This window comes from Oncorhynchus clarkii, chromosome 17 (genome assembly GCF_045791955.1).
Source record: "Oncorhynchus clarkii lewisi isolate Uvic-CL-2024 chromosome 17, UVic_Ocla_1.0, whole genome shotgun sequence".
Classification (NCBI taxonomy): Eukaryota; Metazoa; Chordata; class Actinopteri; order Salmoniformes; family Salmonidae; genus Oncorhynchus; species Oncorhynchus clarkii.
Window position 1 is genome coordinate 8,052,635 of NC_092163.1, and position 12,561 is coordinate 8,065,195.

Genomic DNA, 12,561 nt, shown 5'->3' on the forward strand with positions numbered 1-12,561 from the left:
CTGTAAAAGTATCTATGTAGGCTCAGCTAGCGATCAACTGTAAAAGTATCTATGTAGGCTCAGCTAGCGATCAACTGTAAAAGTATCTATGTAGGCTCAGCTAGTGGTCAACAGTAAAAGTATCTATGTAGGCTCAGCTAGCTAGCGGTCAACTGTAAAAGTATCTATGTAGGCTCAGCTAGCTAGCGGTCAACTGTAAAAGTATCTATGTAGGCTCAGCTAGCTAGCGGTCAACGGTAAAAGTATCTATGTAGGCTCAGCTAGCGATCAACAGTAAAAGTATCTATGTAGGCTCAGCTAGCTAGCGATCAACAGTAAAAGTATCTATGTAGGCTCAGCTAGTGGTCAACTGAAAAAGTATCTATGCAGGCTCAGCTAGCGATCAACATTAAAAGTATCTATGTAGGCTCAGCTAGCTAGCAGTCAACTGTAAAAGTATCTATGTAGGCTCAGCTAGTGGTCAACTGTAAAAGTATCTATATAGGCTCAGCTAGCTAGTGGTCAACTGTAAAAGTATCTATGTAGGCTCAGCTAGCGATCAACTGTAAAAGTATCTATGTAGGCTCAGCTAGCGATCAACTGTAAAAGTATCTATGTAGGCTCAGCTAGCGATCAACTGTAAAAGTATCTATGCAGGCTCAGCTAGCGATCAACATTAAAAGTATCTATGTAGGCTCAGCTAGCTAGCAGTCAACTGTAAAAGTATCTATGTAGGCTCAGCTAGTGGTCAACTGTAAAAGTATCTATATAGGCTCAGCTAGCTAGTGGTCAACTGTAAAAGTATCTATGTAGGCTCAGCTAGCTAGTGGTCAACTGTAAAAGTATCTATATAGGCTCAGCTAGCTAGCGGTCAACTGTAAAAGTATCTACGTAGGCTCAGCTAGCTAGCGGTCAACTGTAAAAGTATCTATGTAGGCTCAGCTAGCTAGCGGTCAACTGTAAAAGTATCTATGTAGGCTCAGCTAGCTAGCGGTCAACTGTAAAAGTATCTATGTAGGCTCAGCTAGCTAGCGGTCAACTGTAAAAGTATCTATATAGGCTCAGCTAGCTAGTGGTCAACTGTAAAAATATATATGTAGGCTCAGCTAGTGGTCAACTGTAAAAGTATCTATGTAGGCTCAGCTAGCTAGTGGTCAACTGTAAAAGTATCTATGTAGGCTCAGCTAGCGGTCAAATGTAAAAGTGTCTAACAAAACTGTTTCAAGTTATGAGTGGCACTCAGACCCCAAACAGACCAAAGAAAGCTCCCTTCTGTCCCTGCCTCCACACTTAACAGAGTTGGTCTTGTACTTTCCTGGGTTACATCCCAATAATCTCTCCCCCTGAAGTGTGCACTCATTCACTACTCCACACACAATGTAAAAGTCTTGGATTGTGTAGGCATGGGCTAGAAGGAGTTTCCATATAGGTATTCCAGTCGTTTCCTTTCAAACACATTAAGGGAAGTGAACAAGTGCACACTTCAGGAGAAAGAAGAGATTATTGGGATGCACCCCATGTCTGGCTGGGGACTAATGTTGTATTCGTCACAGATTTAGAAAGTTACAATATAGTTTACTTGATAAAAGAAGAAAAAAAGAACCAAACAAAAGTCAAGTCCAGTGTTGCTAGTACCAATCCTCTACATGGACGTTTCTAGGGAGGGAGAGAAACACATTCTGGAGATGGATGGAGAGTCCTGGAGGGAGGGAGACGGAGAGATCAAGGGAAAAAAAAGAGAAAGGAGATGAATGAGACAAAACAGACAAAGTTCACAAGATGTGGCTGTATTGTAATGTTGAATGAAGACATTGAAGTGTATCAGGAAAGACATACAACATACGCAAAAACACATGTAAATGTCTATAGAAAAAGTGGGATTTGCCATGTTATCAATCCAAAAGCAACATACCTTTGACAGTTTGAGTCCCCGCTCTCTATTGAGGGCCATGCTGTCAGAGGCCTTGACCCCGACTGGGGTACTATTATTCACTGTCACCGGACTGTTCACCTGGAGACGCACACACACACACACACCACACACACACACACCCCACACACACACCCCACACACCACACACACACACCCCACACACACACCCCACACACACACACACACACCCCACACACACCCCACACACACACACACACACCCCACACACACACACACACAACTATGAACATCTAGAAAAAACAAGGAAGCTGTGGACAAGGGAGTGTTTTGTGTGGTCTCCTTGTCTGTCAATGTCGCTCACCGACTGCAGGACGACGTTCTCCTTTCCCAGCCGTCCCATCGCCGCCGCAGCAACCATCTCCGGGGAGATCTGTCTGCCCCTCCTCTCCAACGCCTGTTGGTCCCCCTTATGTCTCCTCTGTTTTCATTGGTTCATTTGATCAGGAGGGTAGGATAGTTGACAGAACAGTTATTTAACCTTCACTTTACCAGGAAATATATTTTTTTGATAATGTCATAGATAACTTTTTAATCTATAGAACGTAGAAATGCCCGTTTTCACTGGTGGTGCTTGGCATAATGAATAGGAGGTTGAAAAGGAATTGTCCTTAAAGATCCTCATATACACTGGTATGGTGCTTGGCATAATGAATAGGAGGTTGAAAAGGAATTGTCCTTAAAGATCCTCATATACACTGGTATGGTGCTTGGCATAATGAATAGGAGGTTGAAAAGGAATTGTCCTTAAAGATCCTCATATACACTGGTATGGTGCTTGGCATAATGAATAGGAGGCATAATGAATAGGAGGGAGGAATTAAAGATCTCATATACACTGGTATGGTGCTTGGCGATCCTCATATACACTGGTATGGTGATTGGCATAATGAATAGGAGGTTGAAAAGGAATTGTCCTTAAAGATCCTCATATACACTGGTATGGTGCTTGGCATAATGAATAGGAGGTTGAAAAGGGGAGGAATTGTCCTTAAAGATCCTCATATACAATAGACAGAACAGTCCTGATGTAGCAGATGGTGACTACAACATACTAAATTGGATACAAAGTAACACATTTACAAAATACATCAACAAAGTATGTTGATTGGATATTACACTTGTAAGTCAAATACACATAAACACAATGACACACACCTTGATGAATCCACCGAAGGAGCGGGAGCGGGGGTGTTTCTTGCTCTGGGCCGGGGGGGGCTGATAGTTGTTGATGGGTGTCCCTGGGGCCAGGCCGGGGGTGGTCTGTTTAGCAAGCTGCAGGAGGAGGAGGAAGAGATGTAGGATGAAGAGACAGGATACTGGGATTTAGCCAGTCATTCTAATCTACATGAAATGTGAAATCTGCCTCGTATCGAATATGGAGACGAGGACAGAGAATATTAGGAAGCAGTCCCGCAGTGAGTACCTGTCGTAGGAGTTTCTTCTTCTTGGCAGAGTTGGGCATGTTGTCATGGACGTGTCTGAACAGCTCCTTCAGGGACTCCTCTGTGTGGTGCTGCTGGCCCTGGGACGACGAGGAGGGGGACAGGTACTGAGACGGGTCAGCACAACACCTCTTCCAGGGAACAGGGGCAGGGAAACCAGTCACAGATAACAGGTCCATATCATCCTGAGGGAGGGGGGTGAGAAAGGAGCTATTAGTTTCCATCACAACATGAGTCTATGATACATACCAAATGGCACCCTATTCCCTATATAAAGTAGTGCACTATAAAGGGAATAGGGTGCCACACGGGACAGAACCTATTTCAGCTTAGAGGGAGATTAGGTTGATCTACGCCCCCAAACCACAGCTAGACAAGTCCAAACCGCAGCTAGACAAGTCCAAACCGCAGCTAGACAAGTCCAAACCACAGCTAGACAAGTCCAAACCGCAGCTAGACAAGTCCAAACCGCAGCTAGACAAGTCCAAACCGCAGCTAGACAAGTCCAAACCACAGCTAGACAAGTCCAATCCACAGCTAGACAAGTCCAAACCACAGCTAGACAAGTCCAAACCCCAGCTAGACAAGTCCAAACCACAGCTAGACAAGTCCAAACCGCAGCTAGACAAGTCCAAACCACAGCTAGACATGTCCAAACCACAGCTAGACAAGTCCAAACCACAGCTAGACAAGTCCAAACCCCAGCTAGACTAGTCCAAACCCCAGCTAGACATTTCTAAACCACAGCTAGACAAGTCCAAACCACAGCTAGACAAGTCCAAACCCCAGCTAGACTAGTCTAAACCACAGCTAGACATTTCTAAACCACAGCTAGACAAGTCCAAACCCCAGCTAGACTAGTCCAAACCCCAGCTAGACATTTCTAAACCACAGCTAGACAAGTCCAAACCACAGCTAGACAAGTCCAAACCACAGCTAGACAAGTCCAAACCGCAGCTAGACAAGTCCAAACCACAGCTAGACAAGTCCAAACCACAGCTAGACAAGTCCAAACCACAGCTAGACAAGTCCAAACCACAGCTAGACAAGTCCAAACCACAGCTAGACAAGTCCAAACCGCAGCTAGACAAGTCCAAACCGCAGCTAGACAAGTCCAAACCACAGCTAGACAAGTCCAAACCGCAGCTAGACTAGTCCAAACCGCAGCTAGGCAAGTCCAAACCCCAGCTAGACAAGTCCAAACCCCAGCTAGACAAGTCCAAACCACAGCTAGACAAGTCCAAACCCCAGCTAGACATTTCTAAACCCCAGCTAGACAAGTCCAAACCACAGCTAGACAAGTCCAAACCCCAGCTAGACATTTCTAAACCCCAGCTAGACAAGTCCAAACCACAGCTAGACAAGTCCAAACCACAGCTAGACATTTCTAGCACCTAGACACTTATAATAGGCCCTGGTAGATCTGAAAAGACTAGAAAGGTGTTAACAAGTTGGGCAAAAGCTCCACCTAGCCTTCTGGTAAACTGGGATGCTTACACCTATACAGGGCCTGTATTCATAAAGCATCTCAGAGGAGTGCTGATCTAGGATCAGTTTGGCCTTGCAGATTATAATGAATGGAAAGGGGGAGGATCTGAACCTCGATCAGCACTCCTGCTTTGAGACTCTTCATGAATACTTGCCTTGTTTGATCTAATATGGTCCTTTGTTTGAGAGAAGTGCAACATCCTTTAATGGCATAGATGATGTAAACCCAGCAGGTGAAAGAGTCCTACTACTAACCTTGGTCTGCAGGGTCTTAGATCCTGTGAAGTGCATTCTGGCATGCTCCCTCATGTACATAGGAGCCTGAGTGGAGACACACACTAAGTATCCATCACAACACACTAAAAATAATGATTATATTTCTCTTCTGTGTTTGACACAAATCATTACCTTATTGTAGCCCATGTTCCACAGATCTTATAAAATAACACTGACAACTGGGCCGGTTTCCCAGACACAGTTGAAGCCAATAGTATGAGGTGTTCTCAATGGAGTGTTGTAGCCCAGTGTGGCATAGTACAAAGCAGGATTAGTGAGTTAGCCAGCGAACTTTGATAACCAACCAGAAATAACTACTAGATATGTGCTTTTGTTTGTCGAATCAATTAGACCATGTTCATTTCAAGATTATCTTTCAAAAAAATGAAAAGTTAACAGAATATTTAGGCAAGTTAGCTGGCTAACTCTTTGATCCTGCTTTATAGAAAGTCCCCCTCTGGACTAGGCTTATTCTGGGTTGGGAAACTGGCCAAGAGTGTGAAGTTAGTCTCTCTGACCTTGAATAGTTTCTGGGAGTGTTTGATGAGGAAGGCCATGCCGTTGTTAAGCTTCTTCAGATTCTCCTGGAGGTCACTGGCCACCATCTGGATGAAACACACACAAATTACTGTAGAAGAATGAAAATCAATCAGTCAGAGGCAGCCTAGTGGTTAGAGCGTTGGGCCAGTAACTGAAAAGTCCCTTGTTGAAATCCCAGAGTCGACAATGTGAAAAATGTGTTGATGTGCCTTGAGTAAAGCACTAAGCCCTAATTGCTCCAGTGTCGCCGTTGATAATGGCAGACCCTGGCCGTGACCCCACTCGCCGAAGGTCTCGGAGGGGGGGGGGGGGGGGTATGCAAAAAAATACATAATTCTAATTCATACATGCGTAACACTACATGTGTGAAATAGGACAAATATAACCACCCACCTAATTATTTCTATTCACATCTAAATGTAATGCATTTTTATTTTATCACATTCCTGATCCTACAATTCATAACAGAGTGCATTGTGAGGATAGACTGTACCCGAACAGAACACTGAGCACAGAACACATTTCTGGGCCAGTGTGTATGTCTGAGGTTCTACTAGGCAAGTCAAGTGAATCAATCGTCATGACTACAGGACAGTAGAGCCTATATTTAACAGTGTACAGTACTTACATACGGTGCATTCGGAAAGTATTCAGACCCCTTGATCTTTTCTAAAAAAAACAATTACACAACAGCCTTATTTAATTTTTTATATATATATATATATATATATATATATATATATATATATATAAAAAAATGAATGCCTAAGAAAAAAAACAAGCTTTTAGAAATATTGGGAAATGTGTAAATAAACTCCAGAAATATCACATTTACATAAGTATTCTTGGCACGCCTGTATTTGGGAATTTTCTCCCAGTCTTCTCTGCAGATCCTCTCAAGCTCTGTCAGGTTGGATGGGGAGCGTCACTAAACAGCTATTTTCAGGTCTCTCCAGTGATGTTTGATCGGGTTCAAGCCTGGGCCACTCAAGGACATTCAGAGACTTGTCCCAAAGCCACTCCTGTCTTGGCTGTGTGCTTAGGGTCATTGTCCTGTTGGAAGGTGAACCTTTGCCCCATTCTGAGGTCCTGAGTTCTCTGGAGCAGGTTTTCATCAAGGATCGCTCTGTACTTTGCTCTGTTCATCTTTCCCTTGATCCCGACTAGTCTCCCAGTCCCTGCCACTGATGCTGCCACCACCATGATTCACCGTAGGGATGGTGCCAGGTTTCCTCCAGACATGACCCTTGGCATTCAGGCCAAATAGTTTAATCTTGGTTTCATCAGACCAGAGAATCTTGTTTCTCATGGTCTGAGAGTCTTTAGGTGCCTTTTGGAAAACTGCAAGCGAGAAATGGTTGTCCTTCTGGACGGTCATCCCATCTCCACAGAAGAACTCTGGAGCTCTGAGTGACCATTGGCTTCTTGGTCACTTCCCTGACCAATACCCTTCCCCCCCCCTACTGCTCAGTTTGGTCATGAGTCTTGGTGGTTCCAAACTTCTTCCATTTAAGAATGATGAAGACCACTGTGTTTTTGTTGGAACCTGGTACCCTCCCCAGCTCTGTGCCTCGACACAATCCTGTCGTCTCAGAGCTCTACAGACAAGTCCTTTAACCTCATGGCTTGTTTTTTTGCTCTGATATACAGTCAAATGTGGGACCTTATTTTGATAGGTGTGTGCCTTTCCAAATCATGTCCAATCTATTGAATTTACCACAGGTGGACTCCAATCAAGTTGTAGAAACATCTCAAGGATGATCAATGGAAACAGAATGCACCTGAGCTCAATTTCAACTCTCATAGCAAAGGGTCTGAATACTTATGTATTTTGCACTACACAGCTGATTGAAATAAGGAAGTCATGGTCAAGCTGTGATTATCTAAATCAGCTGTGCAGTGCTAGGACAACAAGCCTCAGGACAGAGTTTGGGAAACTCTGATCCACATGATAAATGATGACGGGCACAGTCCAGCTTCAGGCGTTTTTCCTAGTCCCTGTGCTTCTGCCTCGGTATTGCTTTCTCTGAGGTTTTATGCTGGGTATCTGTAAGGCACTTTGTGTCAACTGCTGATATAAAAACGGGCTTTATAAAACACATTTGATTTGAGTTACAGTACATACATCTCTGGGCCACACGACGTGGGGGGCAAACATGAGGGCGAGGTTGAAGGCGGACATTTTGTTCTTGTCCTGCTGCTTGGCGGTGTGGTAGAGCAGGTCCAGGATCAGTTTGAGGAGGCTGCGGTTGGCCTGGGGCAGCAGCAGGAAGAGGAGCTGTAAGGCCTCAATCTGACGCTCCTTATCAGGTACTGACGTCTTGTTGCCTTTCTCATCAAAGAGAGTCATGTCTGGGGGTATAGAGGGAGAGAGAAGAGGGGAAGATGGGACAGAAACAGAACACAAGACACTTCAGTATGGGTCTCATGGGGTACAGGTGAACATCAATGCCACTTATTTTTGATCACCAGGGTGTGATTTTTTTGTAGGTTTTTGAAAACTAAAAAGTGCTACAGGAGAGAGAGTGGGGAGGGCCTCAGACAGAGGTACCTGCTATTTTGAGGTGAGCATGGAAGTGTTGGTGCGTGAGGAGGGGTTCAGGTAGCTCTCCCAGGAAGGTCTTGAGGAGGGTGGCCACGTCGTTGGGGTGGAAGCCCCCTGCCTCCAGGTCAATGTCTGCGCCACTGTTCAGCTGCTCCTTCAGGGCCTGCTGCCGCACACTGTTACCTGGCACCCTGAACAGACCCTCTACCTGCAGGTCTGATCAGCAATCAATCAAACAGTCAATAAACCACCTAGCACCCTGAACAGGCCCTTAACATGTAAGTCTGATCAATCAATGAATCAATCAATAAATCAAATATGTAGTGAATCAATCAGCAGTGTTTCTCCAATAGTCATTTAGCAGCGGCGGGTCACCGCTGATACATCATTCCCGGCACTCCAAAAAATATGATTTTATTATATATTTTTTTTCATGGAAATTATTTTAGGGTTGGTAAAATGTTTTCAATGCAAACTTAAACCAGATATAAAGTATGTACACTGAACTAAAATATAAAGACAACATGAAACAATTTCAAAGATTTTTACTGAGTTACAGTTCATATAAGGAAACCAGTCAACTGAAATTAATTAATCAGGCCCTGATCTATGGATTTCACATGAATGAGAATACAGATATGTATCGGTTGGTCACAGATACCTTAAAAAATTTAGGGGTGTAAAATCAGAAAACCAGTCAGTATCTGGTGTGACCACCATTTGCCTCATGCAGCGCAACACATCTCCTTTGCATAGAGTTGATAAGGCTGAAAAATAAATAAAAAATACGATTTATCTGTTATTTTACCAGGTAAGTCGACTGAGAACACGTTCTCATTTACAGCAACGACCCGGGGAATAGTTACAGGGGAGATGAGGGGGATGAATGAGCCAATCGTAAACTGGGGATTATTAGGTGACCGTGATGGTTCGAGGGCCAGATTGGGAATTTAGCCAGGACACCAGGGTTAACACCCCTACTCTTACGATAAGTGCCATGGGATCTTTAATGACCTCAGAGAGAGCCAGTACACTCGTTTAACGTCACATCCGAAAGACGGCACCCTACACAGGGTAGTGTCCCCAATCACTGCCCTGGGGCATTGGGATCTTTTTTAGACCAGAGGAAAGAGTGCCTCCTACTGTAATGCCAGGACAAAGAACAGAGAATTACATTCAGGTATCATGCCTCAGATGGGAACTGTAACAACATGATCAACTCACTCTTGCTGAGGTATTCGATGAGCTGGTAAATCTGGGCGATGCCTCCCTCTGTCAGAGGAGTCCCGAACACCACTTCCTTATCTGTGACGATGACAACGGCCAAAGGACGAGAATCTGAGTGCTGTACATTTATATTATTATTCAACATTATTGCCACCCAGGGCCACGTTCAGTAGCCAAACGTTGCAGATAAAAATTCCATTAGTAAAGCCATCGTGATACCTTCTTCTACATTTCAGTCATGCATGTTTGTTCTACATTGCATCCTGCTGAACACACCCCAGGCGAAGACAACCTTGGTTGATCTTCATGGCAGTTCTCTCACCTTTACGTTTGAGGAAGTTGAAGGAGCGGAAGAATCCCCCTCCGGCCCCTGTGGGTGTCTTGGGCCCTCCCTCGTCCCCTAACAGCAGAGAGAACTCAGCACCGGGAAGGTCGATGAGGCGGCTGATGTTGCTAAGCACCAGCTCTTGAAACACCTCAGGTCTCTCGTGACGTAGCTTCTCCACAAAGAAGTCTGGGTTGAAGATGACGGGCGGGCGGGCACCAACCCCACTGCCGCCCCAAGATCCCCCTGCATCCTGGCTGATCACCACGTTACACACCGTACCCCTGATGGAACACACACACAGAAATGCTGAAGATCTAATCTTTAAACAACCGCTTTATCTTTACACTGACTCTCTCACACACACCAACTCCCGCTCTCCCTCTTACACACGTATGATGATGGCGTGGTGGTTGGCTAGCCCAATAATGGACTAAAGGAGACTAACGTTACTATAGTCCAAGGACCTTAGATGATTTGTTGAGAGGCGAATTGGCTCTGGCAGCCGAAACAGCAAAATAGTCCATCTAAATGTGAATCGGTTCTCAATTGCGGTACAGTTCTAGAAACATAAAGCCCTCTACTTTCATATCACATCAACATAATTTCACTGTAGACTGTTTTAACAGTTGCAGCCAAAAGTATTTTCCTCTGTCCTCCACTCGTTACCTGTATTGGTGGCACCTGTTTGAACTTGTTATCAGTATAAAAGACACCTGTCCACAACCTCAAACAGTCACACTCCAAACTCCACTATGGCCAAGACCAAAGAGCTGTCAAAGGACACCAGAAACAAAATTGTAGACCTGCACCAGGATAGGAGGACTGAATCTGCAATAGGTAAGCAGCTTGGTTTGAAGAAATCAACTGTGGGAGCAATTATTAGGAAATGTAAGACATACAAGACCACTGATAATCTCCCTCGATCTGGGGCTCCACGCAAGATCTCACCCCGCGGGGTCAACATGATCACAAGAACGGTGACCAAAAATCCCAGAACCACACGGGGGGACCTAGTGAATGACCTGCAGAGAGCTGGGACATGGCTGGGTCTTTCAGCATGACAATGATCCCAAACACACTGCCCGGGCAACGAAGGAGTAAGGCTTCGTAAGAAGCATTTCAAGGTCCTGGAGTACCTAGCCAGTCTCTAGATCTCAACCCCATAGAAAATCTTTGGAGGGAGTTGAAAGCCTGTGTTGCCCAGCAACAGCCCCAAGACATCACAGCTCTAGAGGAGATCTGCATGGAGGAATGGGCCAAAATACCAGCAACAGTGTGTGAAAATCTTGTCAAACGTTTTCCGTAAGTCTTCACCTCTGTCATTGCCAACAAAGGGTATATAACAAAGTATTGAGATGAACTTTTGTTATTGACCAAATACTTATTTTCCACCATCATTTGCAAATTAATTAATTAAAAATCCTACAATGTGATTTTCTGGATTGTTTTTCCTCATTTTGTCTGTCATAGTTGAAGTGTACCTATGATGAAAATTACAAGCCTCTCATCTTTTTAAGTGGGAGAACTTGCACAATTGGTGGCTGACTAAATACTTTTTCGCCCCACTGTATAACCTTGTGGGAACCGGGACCCTATAAAAAGGTGTAGTAATGGACTTTTTGTTTTTTGAAAATAATTTGAAAATGAAAGCTACGTTCATTATGTTTCTCCTCTGGCCAGAAGATACTACTCCGGCCAGAGGATGCTATCGTTCATAGGCGCTAAATGTAGTTAGCGTCGATGAATGGGTTAGTGGTTGGACAGAGGAGAAAACCAACTTTTATGCATGCTAGAGTTTTACTTTGGGTCCATTGTGCTGAAGATCAGTGAACTCATAGGTCTGAAGATCAATGAGCTGAAGACACCTTTTTCACACAAGTACACACTCACTGGCAATTCAGAGCAGCTTGACTTGGCATAATGGCGGATAGTTGCTTTTGCATGGCCTGGTGCCTCAGGTGAGTGGAGATTTCACTTCAGGACCAATGGAATGGTCTAAAATCAACAAACCCCGCTCACCGGACCATCCAAAACGAAGTCGACCAATGACAGCTCACTGCAGTGGTCTCTATATTTGCGACTACTAGCTAGCTAACTATGGAGTGTTGCTGTAATTCAGCGACAGCGCAGAAATAAATGCCCTGCACCGTATTGTTGTTCAGAGTAGCTGTGTGATGCACAGAAATTGTATTTTGCCACAACACGTCACTTGATTGTCAGAGCTACAGTAGCTAAATAACGTTAGCTAGCTTAATTAGCTTTCACTGTCACTGAAAAACAACATGCATGTTAGACAAACTAGCAAGCCAAATTCAAATGCCAGTATCACGACAACTCCACAGTCTATGTACGTGCGTGCATGGTTTATTCTGTATACATAATGTTTAAATGTTATTTTACCTTCTGTTTTGTGTATTTTTATTGGACTCTTTATCCGCTGCCATCTTCCGTTTGAATCCTCCACTGGTATCCCTGACTCCGCCCACTCCATCTCTGAGTGGTCGGTTATAAAATACGGGCGTGGTGAGCAGTAAAGATTTGCATGTTTGGTTCTCTGATTGGATTGTTTGAATTCACTTTAGTGTCAATCAAGGAAAAACAATAACATTGAGTGCAGTTACATCCACACAGTAACGCGATTATTGTGGATAATTTGATTCATATAACAATTCCATTAAAAACGTTTACATGCTTTGTACGAAGAACGATCTCCCAAATAATGGACACATCTGAAATCTAATAAATACAGAAAATCGCTAATCAAAATAAAAGTTATACCACA

The 12,561-nt window shown here is 44.2% G+C and overlaps 1 protein-coding gene across 1 annotated transcript; it reads right to left on the minus strand.

Moving 5' to 3' along the window:
• Positions 1-1,621: 1,621 nt before the first annotated feature.
• On the minus strand, positions 1,622-12,235 carry LOC139370470 (rho GTPase-activating protein 19-like). The gene is made up of 12 exons (XM_071109968.1): positions 12,180-12,235; positions 9,774-10,060; positions 9,449-9,529; positions 8,231-8,440; positions 7,805-8,031; positions 5,658-5,744; positions 5,119-5,184; positions 3,357-3,560; positions 3,089-3,205; positions 2,235-2,351; positions 1,892-1,990; positions 1,622-1,678 (listed from the first exon to the last, which is right to left on the minus strand). Exons 1-12 carry the CDS (start codon positions 12,221-12,223, stop codon positions 1,622-1,624), a joined length of 1,596 nt encoding a protein of 531 aa, XP_070966069.1. The 5' UTR covers positions 12,224-12,235.
• Between the last annotated feature and the right edge of the window lie 326 nt (positions 12,236-12,561).